The sequence below is a fragment of the Eurosta solidaginis genome, chromosome 3, assembly GCF_040869045.1.
Source record: "Eurosta solidaginis isolate ZX-2024a chromosome 3, ASM4086904v1, whole genome shotgun sequence".
NCBI lineage: Eukaryota > Metazoa > Arthropoda > Insecta > Diptera > Tephritidae > Eurosta > Eurosta solidaginis.
In genome coordinates this window covers 198,850,543-198,866,111 of record NC_090321.1, presented here as the reverse complement: position 1 = coordinate 198,866,111, position 15,569 = coordinate 198,850,543, and the positions used below count along the sequence as shown (strand labels likewise).

General features: G+C 37.8%; 1 protein-coding gene across 1 annotated transcript; it reads left to right on the top strand.

Annotated features, from left to right (window-relative positions):
• The first annotated feature begins 9,531 nt into the window (after window positions 1-9,531).
• Window positions 9,532-14,663, top strand: LOC137246902 (putative uncharacterized protein DDB_G0285119). The gene is made up of 3 exons (XM_067777921.1): window positions 9,532-10,041; window positions 10,117-10,794; window positions 13,304-14,663. Exons 1-3 carry the CDS (start codon window positions 9,879-9,881, stop codon window positions 14,026-14,028), a joined length of 1,566 nt encoding a protein of 521 aa, XP_067634022.1. The 5' UTR covers window positions 9,532-9,878; the 3' UTR covers window positions 14,029-14,663.
• The last annotated feature ends 906 nt before the right edge of the window (window positions 14,664-15,569 follow it).

The following is a 15,569-nucleotide window of genomic DNA, read 5'->3' as shown; positions in this document are numbered from 1 at the left end:
ATTAAATGCTCCCTTTATTAAATAACTAGCACTTTTTTGTAAAACAGCTGATCGAACCTACCTTATGGAAATCAATGTAATCGGTTAATGGTGCCATACCGTAAAGCTAACGCCATAACCATACCATTGCCAACCAATTGGTTTTTGGTTTCTCGCCATATCCATAACCTAAAAATATTTCAGTTGGTGAATTTAATAACTTTTTGTATATTTTATTCATTGTTTTGGATACGTTATGATTATGGGACTTATTTTTTGGGGAATATGTTTGTAATTTTTTGCGTTTTCATCATTTTTATGAAATTTTCACGATTTTTAGGTTAAGGCACCATTAATCGATCACGTTGGAGATGGATATGATATGGGTATGGTTACGACTATGGCGTTAGGGTTAAGGAAGTTTAATTAGCCTTTAATGCTCATACAGTGTTAAACCTCATTCGATATACAGCGTCGGCCACGGACAGGACCATAAATCTTGCGATGAACTTTTTTCTCGACTACCGCGAGGACTATCCATCTTCTTTCCACGTCGTTCATTAGAGTTGGATCCTTTCGTTCTGAACTTGTTCAATTGACCGGGTCTCTCAACTGAACAAGTGAACTAGATCTTCGATTTCGGTTCTATTTGTTCTTTCTCTCTTCTCGCTCGCGAACATTGTAAATTGATACATACATATGTACGTAGAATTTCACAGTGAACACGAATGTCCATGATGCCACTTACACTAAAGATATTGTTACGAATATTAGCAACACTAAGGGGTACTGTCATCTCTAAGCGATACTAAGCAGTGACTTGTATGCACATCCATAAGTCAATCATTATGTCTACACTGATGTACGTATACGCAGCGGAGAAGAGACGCACAAACACATGCAGATATCTTGTCTGAGATGCTCCCAAAAGAATGCATTTATAATTGTGTTCACATATACACGCGCATATGAGAAGCTATAAACGTAGTAATTTTATAGCTGATAACCAACTAGTTAATTCTAGAAATGGAAGCGCCTAGAAGATGCGAACTAGAAATCAGAGTATAAAAGGCAGCAACAGTAGAGGTACGACAATCAGTTTCAGTTAAGCACGCTATCTGTCGGGCAATAGATCAGTTTCGTTTAAGCTATCAATCAGTTTGAGTTAAGCAAGTTATCAGTAAGCGAAATATAAGTGTTATTGTGAAGTACTTTAATAAAGGCCATTTTGCATTATTGAAGAGTGGAGTTATTTATTCAACAGTTTAGTGATTCGAACTAAGCAGAAGGTTGCAAATAAGAGGATTTACGGTAAATTCGTTACAATATGTATGTGTGGCACTGCTACAAAAAGATATGTGTGGACTATTTATGAAAAACATCTTTTATAAGAAATTAATTATTGAATTAATTAAACTTGAGAAGTTCATATTTACAATTTGTGTCTGTACTCTTTCAACTTCCTGGATCTTCCGAAATTTGTAGTTTTTTTTTTTTTTTTTGAAGCTAATTATACATACATATTGTAACGAATTTACCTGCAATTCCCCTTATTTGCAATCTTCTACTAAGTTCGAATCACTAAACTGTTGAATAAATAACTCCAATATTGAATAATGGAAAAATGGCCTTTATTAAAGTACTTCACAATAAATAATACTTCTATTGCTCGACAAATAGCGTGTTAATCAAAACTGAATTATTGTGCCTCTAGTGTTGTTGCCTTTTATACTCGTTGGCCATCAGCTATCAAATTTCTCAGCTGTAACTACAATTGCACGATTTTATAGCTTCTCTCATTGCATACTTTCGGGAGTATCTTAGATATATGCATGTGGTTGTGCGTTGCTTCTCAGCTGCGTGTATATACATATGTGTAGACATAATGATTGATTCGTTTATGTAGATACATAATGATTGATTTATGGATGTGCATACAAGGTGCTGCTTAGCATCAGCTTAGAGATGGCAGTACCCCTTAGTGTTGCTAATATTCGTAACACTGCCCTCCACCTCAACATCGTCCCGATCAGACAAATCTCCCGATCTAAACGCTGCCAGCCTTTCCAAATGAACCACTTTCATTTTGGTTCGTGGTTTGCCAATGGTATGTATGCGGTACACTACATCGTTGATCCTTACCTTACCGGGAGTTTGGCCCGTTGTCTCATGTACTGCCGATCGGTAGGCCATCAAAAATAATGATATGTGTATATCCCAGTCCTTATGGTACTTGTCTACTACTTTCCTTAAATGCTCCTCCAATGTTCTATTGAAACGTTCCACCATATCATCGGACTGAGGATGCAATGCAGTTGTCCGTGTTTTCCGAATGCCCAACTTCTTGCACATTTCTTGGAACACAGCTGATTCAAAATTCCTGCCTTGGTCAGAATGTAACTCCATTGGTACCCCATACCTTGCAACCCAATCGTTTGTAACCACTTCTGCTACTGTTTCTGCTTCTTGGTTTGGGATTTGCTATACCTCTGGCCATTTACTGAAATAATCCATAACCACCAGTACGTATTTGTTTCCGTGGTTGCTAGTAGGAAATGGACCTGCGACATCCATGGCGATCCTTTCAAATAGTGCACCTGAAATATACTGCTTCATCTGGCCATGACTTCGTGTTTTGGGCCCTTTCGCTTTGTTGCAAACCTCGCAGTTGGCAATCCACTCGGTGATCGACTGACGGCAACCAACCCAATAGAATCTCTGCTTAATTTTTTCGAGCGTCTTCGTGATTCCAAGATGACCTCCACTTGAACCATTATGCAGCTCGCTGAGCACGTCAGGAATCCTCTTTCTGGGAACAACTATCAGTTTCTTCTTGCATTTACCATCCTCACTCTCCCATACTCGATGAAGGCAACCGGATGTCAATTCTAAACTGTTCCACTGTGCCCAATATGACTTCGCAATGGGACTCTCTGCTGACATATCTTCTCTGTTTGGTCTTTCGTTTCGTTCGAGCCCTTGCATAACATGTGACAGATCTGTATCTTCTAGCTGACACTTCCTTAGCTATTCCTTGTCCCATTCATCTGTACATGTTATAGTAATTAGCCGGACATCTATAACGTCTTCTTTAGCCTCAGCCTTTGAACAGTGCTTGCATTCCAAACTACATGGTCTTCCTGACATTGCATCAGCATTTCCATGGATACTACCTTTTCTATGCTCAATAGAAAAGTCATAGCTTTGTAGTCGCTCGATCCACCGTGCCAATTGTCCTTCCTGATTACGGAACTGCAGAAGCCATTTCAACGCTGCGTGACCTGTCCTGACACGGAATCGCTGGCCGTAGAGGTATTTGTGAAAATGTTTAATGCACTCTACCAATTCCAACAGCTCTCTCCGCGTAACGCAGTAGTTCCTCTCTGGTTTTCCAATCGAACGGCTGTAATATGCAACTACCTTATCTCGTCCATCGACCAGTTGTGATAAAACGCCTCCTATAGCATATCCACTCGCATCTGTATCTAGAATAAATGTTGCTCCTGGAATCGGATATGCTAACATTGTAGCAGTGCACCACCGCTCCTTCAATGTTTGGAAAGCCACTTCTTTCTAGTTCTTCCATTCAAAAGCTTTATTTTTTCTTGTAAGCTCATGAAGGCTATGGGCTACGCTGGAAAAATTTGGTACAAATCGCCCGTAATATGTGCACAGCCCAAGGAAACTTCTCAATTCATGTAGGTTCTGTGGTCTTGGCCAATCCTTTACAGCTTCTATCTTTTCGTTCGCAGTGCAGATGCCCTCTGTCGTTACCTTGTGAGCCAAATAATTTACTTCCTTTTTAAACAGCGCACACTTTTTGGGACTTAACTTCAGACCAGCGCCAGCTATTCTCTGGAAAACTTCCTTTAAGTTTTTAAGATGTTCATCAAAGTTCTTGCCCAATACGATGATGTAGTCCAGGTACACCAAGTAGCTGGTGCATTACATAGCCCAAATGGCATTACTGTAAATTGCCAAAGACCATCTACGACGCTGAAAGCTGTTTTCTCTTTGTCTTCCTCCTTCACCTCGATTTGCCAGTAGCCGATTTTCAAGACCAGTGTGGAAAACCATTTCGTACCAGAGAGCGAGTCCAGAGTGTCGTCAATTCTTGGCAATGGGTAGCTATCCTTTTTCGTAACGACATTCAACTTCCGGTAGTCCACGCAAAACCTCATTTTTCCATCCTTCTTCTTTACAAGTACTACCGATGAGCTGTCGCTCATTTCTTGCATAATTTGACTCACAACTTCCCGCTTCGTAAGTGGAACACTACGTGGAGCTTGACGTATCGGCCCCGCGTCTCCAGGGTCAATTTGATGTTTTACAACATTGGTGCGGCCTGGTTTGGAAGCATCCTGGTCAAATATGTTTGCGTACTTTAGGAGCAGTTGCTTCGCCTTTCTCTGATAATTTTGATCTAGTCCCTCCGTCCATGCCGTGATGTCATTTGAAAGATCAGTCTTGCTAGTTGAAACGTGTTCCTGGAGCTGTTCACAGGTAATAGCTACTTCAGCCTCTTGGCATCTTCCCAATTTAGCTCCTTTGGTCAGTTTGAGTGGTGACTTGAACTCATTGAGTACTCTCACCGGAATACGTCCATCTTGTTTTGCCATAGCCAGGGTTTTTCCTACAAGTATGTTCGGTTTTGATTTGTTTGCTGCTTCGACAACCCACAATTTGTTTGTCCCACAATCTCCATCAACCTGTGCCCAGATGACTGCTTCTGATTTTGGTGGTATTTGCTGACTCTCTTCCACCAGCACTCGTTTACTGCTGTATCCTCTCTCGTTCCGAAATTAAGTGGCACATCCATGTTCTTATATCGCATCGTCTTGTTTTGCATATCGATCTTGGTGCCTTGGTCGATTAAGAAGTCCACTCCAATTATGATTTCATCAACAATCTCTGCCACTATAAAATTGTGTATTACCGTGACGTTCCCAATTGCGACTTCACATAATACTTCTCCTAGAACCGTGGTGTCTTCTCCAGTGGCTGTACGCAATCTTGCTCCATGCAATGGTCTTATTTTTCTTGTTGACTAAATCCGCTCGAATGATGGAATGAGATGCACCCGTATCTACAGTCAGTAAACGTTCCTTTCCATCCACATGTCCTCCGACAGTAAGATTGTTTGACCTTCTTCCAATTTGTGAGATAGATATTATGGGACATTCAATTGAGGGAGCCATGTGACGTCTTTATTGATCGGCCAGTTCAACCTAGCCGGGATAGTGACTTTCTCACTTCTTCATATTCGGACTAAAGACCCCTTCATTGAACACCCTGTCGTTAAAGTCGCATAGAAGTCGCCTGTCGTAGCATGAAATCCGCGAAGAATGGATTTTGAGTCATTTTAACTGTGTTTTTTTTACATCTATATACATTTACGTTTAAACTTTATATGGACTGCTAAGCGTTAAACTTTAAGGCCAAATTAAACTTCCTTAACCCTAACGCCATAGTCGTAACCATACCCATATCCATGTCCATCTCCAATGTGATCGATTAATGATGCCCTAACCTAAAAATCGTGAAAATTTCATAAAAATGATGAAAACGCAAAAAATTACAAACATATTCCACAAAAAATAAATCTCTTAGTCATAACGTATCCAAAACAATGAATAAAATCTACAAAGAGTTATTAAATTCGCCAACTCAAATATTTTTAGGTTATGGCAAAGACTATAAATATATAATAAATAAGTATAATAAATATATATATAAATACATATAATATACATAATTTACTCTCTTTGCCTCTACACTAATTCCATGTATTACCTCTTCAAATGGCGTGTGTCCACTATTCACCGCAACCGATTCAGCTATAGGTTTGTGTCTCCGCTTTTCGGTACAACATGTTTTGTAGCTACTTGCCGCCAGATGGGCCTCCTAAGTCAGCTAAGCGTTTTTACGTGCAAACGTAGGCGTATATACGTTTAAAAAACACGGCTATTTGCCGTCTTTCAGTGAGTTTTACAGCAAAGCCGTCCAAAAGTTGCACATTGTGCAATTTGAGTTCGTATTTTCACACAGACACTAACGATGTGCGATCACGATCGTTTGCTTTCGCTTGTCACTCACTAAAATCAACAGTGAATACAAAAGAAAAAGTCTATGCTACTTTTTGGGCGCATAATAAAAACAATATTCTGCAATGCTAAATTGACTTTTAATACGTTTTAGTTAGTATTATTAAGTTCCTTTGAACATACATATTAATTTTGACAATTTAAATATTAATTACTAATAATTTATTAATTATTAATAAATATTGACAATTTAATATAAATATATTTTTATACGTTCTCCTTAGTTTTATTAATTTTCATAAATTTTTTTTATTTAATAACTTTATGTTTTATCTATCTTTACATTTACTCTGTTTTATAGTTCTTTCTTAATGAAAAAGTGAATTTTTTTAAGTAAATTTTGCATTGAATAAACACCATACCTTCTTTTATAAAAAAGTTTTATCTGACGAATATAAGTAAATATAGTCAGAATTAGCTTGAAATCAAATAACCAAAGTCCTTTTTAATTTCAAACTTCACAGTCCACATTTTCTTTTAGCACACTGTGGGGAGTTGTCACTCGAATATAAGTAAATATAGTCAGGATTAGCTTGAAATCAAATAACCAAAGTCCTTTTTAGTTTCAAACTTCACAGTCCACATTTTCTTGTAGCACACTGTGGGGAGTTGTCACTCAATTTTTACAGACACTTATGCAATTGTATTAGTATTTGTGTGGCCGGTTCTGTTTTACAGCTCCGGCTCACGCTCACTTCTCACGGGAATGCTCTGGATCATTGAGAGACTTGAAAAGCAAATGTCGTGAAATTTTCGCACACGTGAAATGTGATAGGCAGATTTCGCCATATGGCGAAAGGCTAAGCACCGACATCTATTTTTGAAAAAGTAGGTTTATTAAAGGCCGCGTTGCCAACGTAAAAAGAAGTAATTAATAAATTATCTGGCTCACAAATTGAACCAGACATCTATCTGGATTTATCTGGCTCAAATCGTTGTTGTTGCATTTACATGCAAAATTATTTATCTGGCTCAAGATTTTGCCACCGGATGACGGCAATTGTCTGTTGTCATCTTAACCATGGTTGCCTCTTCATTCCATTTGAACCAAAACTTGTACCTACCAACCCTATATGGTCCGCTGGTCCCTTTTTCTCAGTTTTGGTGCTTTTTCGGCATGGTTTTGGTACCTTAATTTCTTTTTCACTGAAAAAAAATTCAAAACACTGCTAAAAATATTTGCCGCAAATCTATTACCCACATATAATTTTCAATTTACTTCAATGGAATTCTTACCACGAAAATTGCTCTATTAATAAAATGTAGCAGAACAATGACATTTCACTTGGGAGATAATTTAGGCGAGGCATTAAAAAGGAAGTGTTGAATGTTCGGGCAAACACATTGTCATTAATTTTTGATGAAACAACGGACTTACCAGAAAAAGACTTGTTTTAGTGGTTATATATTTCGATCGGTATTCAATTACACTGTGGAACAAATTCAGGTTAACAAAAGTTAGGTCGATTATGAGAGTGAGGGTTAAAAATAGGGGCTAACTTGGAACACCCGTAATGCGGCGTTTGTTTATGTTAGTTCGAATTTTTTTTTTTTTAATCGACCTTCGAACTTTGCAGTCAAATGCAGTAAATTTCTTCCCCGTCTTCCTCTTTTTTTGTTTCCAACCACCGCAGCGATTTTTATTTATTTCGTAAATGCGAAGACTCGAAACTCAGCCGAAGCTGATGTCTTTTAATTTTCGCTCGGTGGTGATAAAATTCGCTATTAATTTTTTGGAACTTATTTCATTTTGTAATGTTTGTGGACGTTTCATTGCAAGCGGAGAAAAATGTGGCAATGGGAGTGATTTTTTTTGGAAGCCTATAAACAATATTTCTCGCAAGAGTTTATCACTGACGTAAGCTATGCCCCTAAAAAAGTTTGCTTTAATTGATATTCAAGTCTTATGCAATGGAAGAGTGAAAAGAAGTAGGCCATGCCTTTTGGTATACCAATGATATGGTTAGAAGACAACAGCCCGCATCAACAAGAAAATTGCTATGGATATATCAACTACCATAAAACTTTGAATAAAAGGAAAGCAAAGAATAAAACTTATGTAGCAGTGCCAAGTATCCAATTACCATTAACGAAGTATTGAAGAAGAGGAAGAAGAGGAAGACAAGGATGAAATTCCAGAATATCAGTTGGACGAATTTATCGACCTTTCTGGTGATGATGACAATGACCAAGATTTTATAGAGAGCAGTGATGTTGATTCCCAGCCGCCTGCTAAACGGCGACTGGCCAAATCATTAATTTAATTTATCTAATTTTTTTTTTAAACTTTTCATAACTAACTTTTCTCTAGCAATCATTTGGCTTTAACAGATTGAAAAATATCAATTATTCGACGAGTTATAGCCAAAAAACCATACAACATATATGCTGAAAATCGGCATTTGCTGCAAAGTTCGAAGGTCGATTAAAAAAAATTCGAACTAACATAAACAAGTGCAGCGATACGGATCTTCTCATTTAGCTTCTATTTTCACCCCTCACTCCCAGAATCGACCTAACTTTTGCTAACCTGTTCCACAGTGTTTTTATACAGTTGAAACTTTTAAGACACTTCATGTTTAGTCTGAGTTCAAAACTCACACTTACTGAATCTAGGCTCTGGTATGAAGTTTAAAGTGTTAGGGAAAATGTAAGCATCTATAAAAATAGCATTAACACAATTGCTTAGTTTCATTTACGATTTATTGAGTTTGCTACAACGCAAATTTTTTAACTTTTAAAACCTAACTGCGCTATACATTATATTTCATTGCAATCAAGCAAAACAAGGTTCACAACGTTTTATTAGTGAAAGACATAGTCTTATCCTAGAAATTTTAAAATGTAATACCTAAAGGTAAACTTTATTTTTGTTTGTGCAGTTTGAACTTAAGCCAAGTCTCTCATTTATTAAAATTTTATATAGGAAACCACTGAAACATCCTACAATTTTTGCTTTTTACAATAAATACGATACTCTAGTAACTTGCCGAGTTGTTTGTATAGATACCAATACAATAAAAATCAAACTTGGTCCTTTTTTCGATGAAATTTTGTCCCAAATGAAAACATGGTGTGACAACCGTGATCTTAAAACTTGACAGCTCTGTTGGCGTTGCAAATTTTTTTCAGAGTTTTGTTATCTGGCAAAACCATGGCGAAACGATTCAAGGTGGCAGTATAGAACAGCTGATTATAAACTTTTTTATTTGATTTGATACATCAACTTCCGGCGCAGTACGATTTTGACATTTGTCCATCGAATTTACAAAAACAAAGTACATGGCATTTTTATTTATGTTTGTAGGTATGTCACCATGCTGCCACCTTGTATCGTTCCGCCATGGGGAGAGCAGTGTGTGTGGTGAAACTCAAGACGTGTGTGGTGAAACAACAACTAAAAGAAATCTGGCGATAAAGTACAAGACAAAACCACAAATGTCATTTTGCTATTGTCAAACAATAGAGTTTTTGTGTCACTACAGCTCTTACAATTATTCATTAATTTGTTTTTATTATACCAGCAGCAGTAATTAATTAAGTAAAAGTTATTTGTGCAAACGAAAGCTAAAATTTATAAGTGTCAAAGTGCGTGCGTATATTCACTTTAAAGTAGTTTTTTCTGGCACGGTTGGTTGGGCTTATCGGTCGGTAAAGAGTTTCTCCACACTAATTAAAGCAAATTTAATTAACCGATAATTAAAGTTCATATACACACAAAAGAGATTGGAATTTTAATTACATCAATTAAAGTTTAAGAAAAAATAAATAAAAATTGATTACAACGCGCAAAAAATGATGGACGAACAGTTAATTGATGAAGTTGCACAACATGGAGTTATATTCAATCGACAAAAGTATTATCAAAATGGCAGTAATGGACCTGGGAGTGGAGGGGGCAAATACGAAACCAAAGATGAAGCTTGGCAAACAATCGCTATTAAATTACGAACAGATGGTAGATGTTTATTTTATCATTGTTTTGCAATATTGAACTTACAAGTTATAAAAAATATTGAATTATTATTTTTAGTTGAAACATGTAAGAAACGCTGGAAATACTTAAGAGAACGCTATGTTTCACAACGAAAACAAGGTGACCCACCAGTTTATGAGCATCTTTCACGTCCTTATCTGGAAAAAATGAAATTCCTCGATCAGCATATACAGCCTCGTAAATCCTATCGCAATGTACCCAACTTCCTCACATCACCACACTCGGTTAACAGTTCCAATTATAGTGAGTTCAATATGGACTCCAAATCAAATGGTTCTATAAAAAATATAGGACATTTTGGTAGCTCAGCTGCCGTTGCGCAACATCATTACCATCAACCAGATCCTCAACATACTATGAATACTTTGAGTGCTGCTAGCGAAAACGGCAATGGTCAAGTTAAAATTGAAGCAGATCAAATGTTTCGTGACTTTGCTGCTGCTGTAGCATCACAACAACTACAACAAATATCACAGACACAATTGCATCATCATCAGGCTGCTGCGGTGGCAGCTGCTATGGCCGATTCCTCCCAAAACTATAATGAGAACTTTCGTGATAGTGTTAGCAGTTGTAATGGAAATGGTATACATCATAATGGCAATGGTAATGGTGGTAACGGCAGTATAGCGATATCGTCGTCTTCATCTTCAATGAAATCGCCTTTATCTTCACCAATGGAAGGTCTGAATGGAACGAATAGTGGTGGTGCAAGTAAGTGTGTGTATAGGCTCCATTACTGATACTTGGCATAGACTTGACTTGACTTGGCGTAAACTTAGCAACTTAGCCACGATACAACCTGGCATCATTATCAATAAATGTCAATTTGTATGACAAAATGTCAAACAGAAATGGAAACGAACAAATGGCATCTCAAAATATAAACGTCACTTAGAACTTACATAGAAAATCAAAATTCAACAGGCTTCTAAGTCAAGTTAAGTGTTGCTAATGCGGCAATTACCCACCGACGTGTGCCGTACGTACGGCCGTTTGTCGTACGAAGCACGTTTGACCGAACTCTCAAGCCCGTAGGAATCATTGTGTGCGTCTGTGTACATGTACATAACATATTTGTGTGTGTATTGTTTACAGATAAGCACTGTTGCCATTGACCATTTTGCATGCATGTTTATGGAAACATCAACTTTTTCCAATTTAATTTTTGATGTTGTAAAAGGCTGGAATTAATATTAATTAAATATAAATAGATTACATATTTCTAATCTGCACTTTTACATAATTATTTCGAATTATTTTCACAATTTTTCAAACTTTAATTAGGTGTTTTTGTAAAAGACTGCAAACGGTCAAAAATTAGCGCACAAAAGTTTACTGGGCAACCCTGTCTAGTGAGAGAGCGATCAGCTGACACGTTCTTACGGAAAAAATCAAAATTGTTTTGATTTCTACGTTCCGGGCTACGTACGTACGGGCGTTGCACGTCGGTGAGTTTTCGTTTACATTGCACACTCATAAGATAGGTCGTGTCAGCTGACACGTTTTTTCTACGTACGTTCGTGAGTAACCACGGCTTAAGTTTTGAGTAATCAGTAACAATGTTCATTTAACAGAACTGTAAGTGACAGTTCTCAAGCCAAGTCAAGTCTATGCTAAGTAACAGTAATGGGGCCTTATCTCAAGAGCTTTGTTAAAAATTTATTTTATACTAAAATCATGTAAGACCTTTTTTAATGTATTCGTCGTATTATGCCCTGGTATTTAATCCTGCAAAACTCATGCAATTTAAGCACTTTGAAATAGCCGTACATTTTTCTTTAAGGCATATGGAATGTCTGGTTACAAAAATTTCATCACAACAACAACAAAATTTTTATAGTTGTTGTTGTAGCGATAAGGTTGCGCTCCGGTACCATAGCACCATTAAGGTGCAAGCCCGACCATCTCAGGAACGATTTATGTGGCCACATTAAACCTTCAGGCCATTCCCTCCCTCCCTACCCCCAAGTTCCATGACGAGCTTGGGGTCGCCAGAGCCTCGTCTGTTAGTGAAACAGGATTCGCCGCGGATAGGTGAGGTTGACAACTGGGTTTTGGAGAAGCTATATATTGCGCTGGCAACCTGAAAGGTTGCGGTACACAGCCCCTTGAATCTGGTAATTTAGTCGCCTCTTAATACAGGCATACCTACCGCGCGTATATTCTGATTCCCTAACCCGCTGGGGCAAATTTTGATAGTGGAAAGCTTCCCTAAAATAATTTGAGAAAAACACTTCCCACGCAAATAGTTCTTTAGTGGTAGTGGAAAGTTGTTTCACTAATAGGTTTGCATTATTTTAGATAGCGTTCGCCGTGGTGTAGTGGTAGCGTACTCGTCTACGCAAAGAACTTGTGTTTAAATTCCGAGAAAATCAACATCAAAATACTTTAGATAAAGTTGTTTCCATGCAGGGCAGCCCCTCGCCAAGTGTCTGGACCACTTTCCAGTATATTTCCGCCATGAACAACTACTCAACCAAAATTCATTTGCCTTGCAGATGCCATTCGCAGTCGGTATAATACATTTGGGTACTTTCTCGCCAATCTGTAGCCGTGCTACTTAAACGGCGCAAACAAAAGAAGCTTAGCATAAATCTCCTTACACGTATATCGGGTATTGTATTTATTTATTCTTCATTTGATTCGTTAAATTTTTGAGGTGATAGATTTCCACTATCACTGAATATTTTGTGGTATCTAGTAAACAATTTGTCCACTTCACACCTTATTTGCTTTTGCGGTAGTGACAAAGATTCCAGTTCCACTACATTGTGTAGTGATAGTCAAGGGCATACTAGACTAATTATTCTATCGAACACTTGCTAAAGTCGGCTATGCATCTTTTTCATCCTATGCTTAGAGTAACTGTGGTGGTAATACGGTACTTGTACTAGCCAAACTGTCGCAGGAAACAATTTTTGACCTCTCCAGCTTTGGGGTCGGGATTTTAGTCGTTTCTTACCACATTTCGACCGGCATATGACTTTACCGCGGGAACAATCTAAACCAATTAGCCCCCTGGGGAAGTGGATGAGAGCCTCTTCAGTCTCTGTGGGTAATATTTAAGGTACTGGAAAAGCGTATCATAATTAGGCTACTACTTCTGGTATTAATACAGGCCCAATTGTCTTCCTCAATTGTTCGCAGATTTTTCTGTTTTTTTGCTATTTAAACCAAATTCGAAAACATTTATTAACGACGTTTTGTTTCTTTCCGACAGATCACGTCACAGGTAGTGCAGCACATCAAGGAATTGCACATTCATCTTCCTCCAATCATATAACCAATCACACATATAATAATGACACAACTAATGATGAGCTGGACTCATCTGTAGGCAGTAATGGTTATAATACGAATTCGAAAAAGCCACGTGTTCAGTTAAATTCCAATGTCGTTGCCAATATTTCTCACAACAATCAGACACAGCCACAAAATTCACACACTACGACACCACACACTAATACAGCTACAAATGGCGCAAATGGTAATTACATGATTGTTTCTGATGATGATTCAGAAGATAATAGCAACAGTATATTACAACCGCAAGCTATACTTAATGAAAATCAAAGTAATCATTATGATAATGTCGCATCAACATCAACTGCAGCAGCAGCAATACAACGTAATTCTAATTCTACTAATAATGGCCAACAACAACAGCAACAAGGCATGTTTCCTGCAAATGCTGATTTCCTATTTCAATTGTATCAGCAATTGCCACATCAACAACAACACCACAACCAACAGGTAGCAACATCATCTCAACAACAGCAACAACAACATTTCAACAAATTCCAAACGCCACAAAATCCTGCTGTAGCGCGTACTTCAGAGCATTTGCTTGGCGAATTGGTAACAACAGAACTATTGAAAATGTCAAAAGAACGACGCAAACATGTTCAAAAACGTATTTTAGAAATACTTTTCTTTGATGATTAAAGGCGATAACAAGTAGAAATAGAATTAATTATATGTAGGTTAAAAAATGTGCTCCAGAGCATAAAACTATATAAAATAGTATGTATTGCCAGCACTAAATTATTGGCATAAAAAGGTATAAATTCATTCCACACAACTAGACTTAATCATATTAGTTATATGCCTTAAATATCCCATCAATTTTACTTTAGTCTGTGCAGAACCCACCTAAATTAAGTTTAAATTTTTTATTACATATGTTTTAATTAACGCTGCCGTAGCAACATTCTTCTATCTAGTCAGTCTGTGAACTTTTTTCTTTAGATTTAACTATCACCAGCTCACATTTTTATTTTTAAAGAAGTGTTGAATCCTTTATTATAATAACAGGTATTTTTTTTCCTTATACATGACATGTATGAAAATTATGTAAGCATATTAAAATTAAGTCTATATTTAAAAGTATGTACGTATTTTCTTATAACATTAGGTACCTATTCCTAAATTAAATATTGAAACAAAAATGAATACACGCAACGTAAAATGTGCGCTAATTGTAATGATGTAAAACGCATTCATAAGATACATTGATATGTATTGAAGTCCTATCAGCATCGCTTATATGTAGGTATTAAAATAAAATTAAAATAACTTTATTTCCAGTTTTATTTCTTAAGCAATGCTGCATCAAAAGGAGGACACCATGCCGATGATGGAAGGGCTTTAGAGAACTGCATGGAGCCTCACTTTGGCTGAGGTAATTGAATGGTTTGCAGACAGGGTAACTATGCTATGGCATTTCAGCGGAGTCGAGCAGATGGGCGTACGACCAAGATGAATTACTTAAAATCTTATAATGTAGATAAGAAGAGGGAAAGAGGGAGAATAGTCATAAGCCAGAGAATGACACCAATTTTGGTTTGGTTGGTCCTAAGATTTTTGCCAACACAGCTCCGATGCCTGATTGAGACTAGTCGTTTTTTTTTCTTCTGTAGCGATAAGGAGCCATCCCGAAGGTCGTGGTCCGTTGTTGTTGTTGTAGCGATTAGGTTACTCCCCGAAGGCTTTGGGGAGTGTTATCGATGAGATGGTCCTTTGTCGGATACAGATCCGATACGCTCCGGTAACACAGCACCATTAAGGTGCTGGCCCGACCATCTCGGGAACGATTTATATGGCCACATTGAACCTTCAGGCCATCCCTCTCTCCCCACCCCAAGTTCCATGACGAGCTTGGGGTCGCCAGAGCCTCGTCTGTTAGTGAAACGGGATTCGCCGCTCGAAGGTGAGGTTGACAATTGGGTTGGAGAAGCTATATATTGCGCTACACAACCCCTTGAATCCCGTGGTCCGTAGTCTTAGTATATTTCCATCACATGGCCCAACCAGCGAAAAACCTTGAGCTTTTTTTCGTTGAACTATCTTCATATTTGCGTACAGCTCACATAGTTCATCATTATACCTTCTTCGACACCGCCATTGACATCACGGGCTCCGTCGCAGAACTTTTATTTCAAACACATCGAAGGCCGACGCATTGTCTCGAGACTATCCCTGGATAC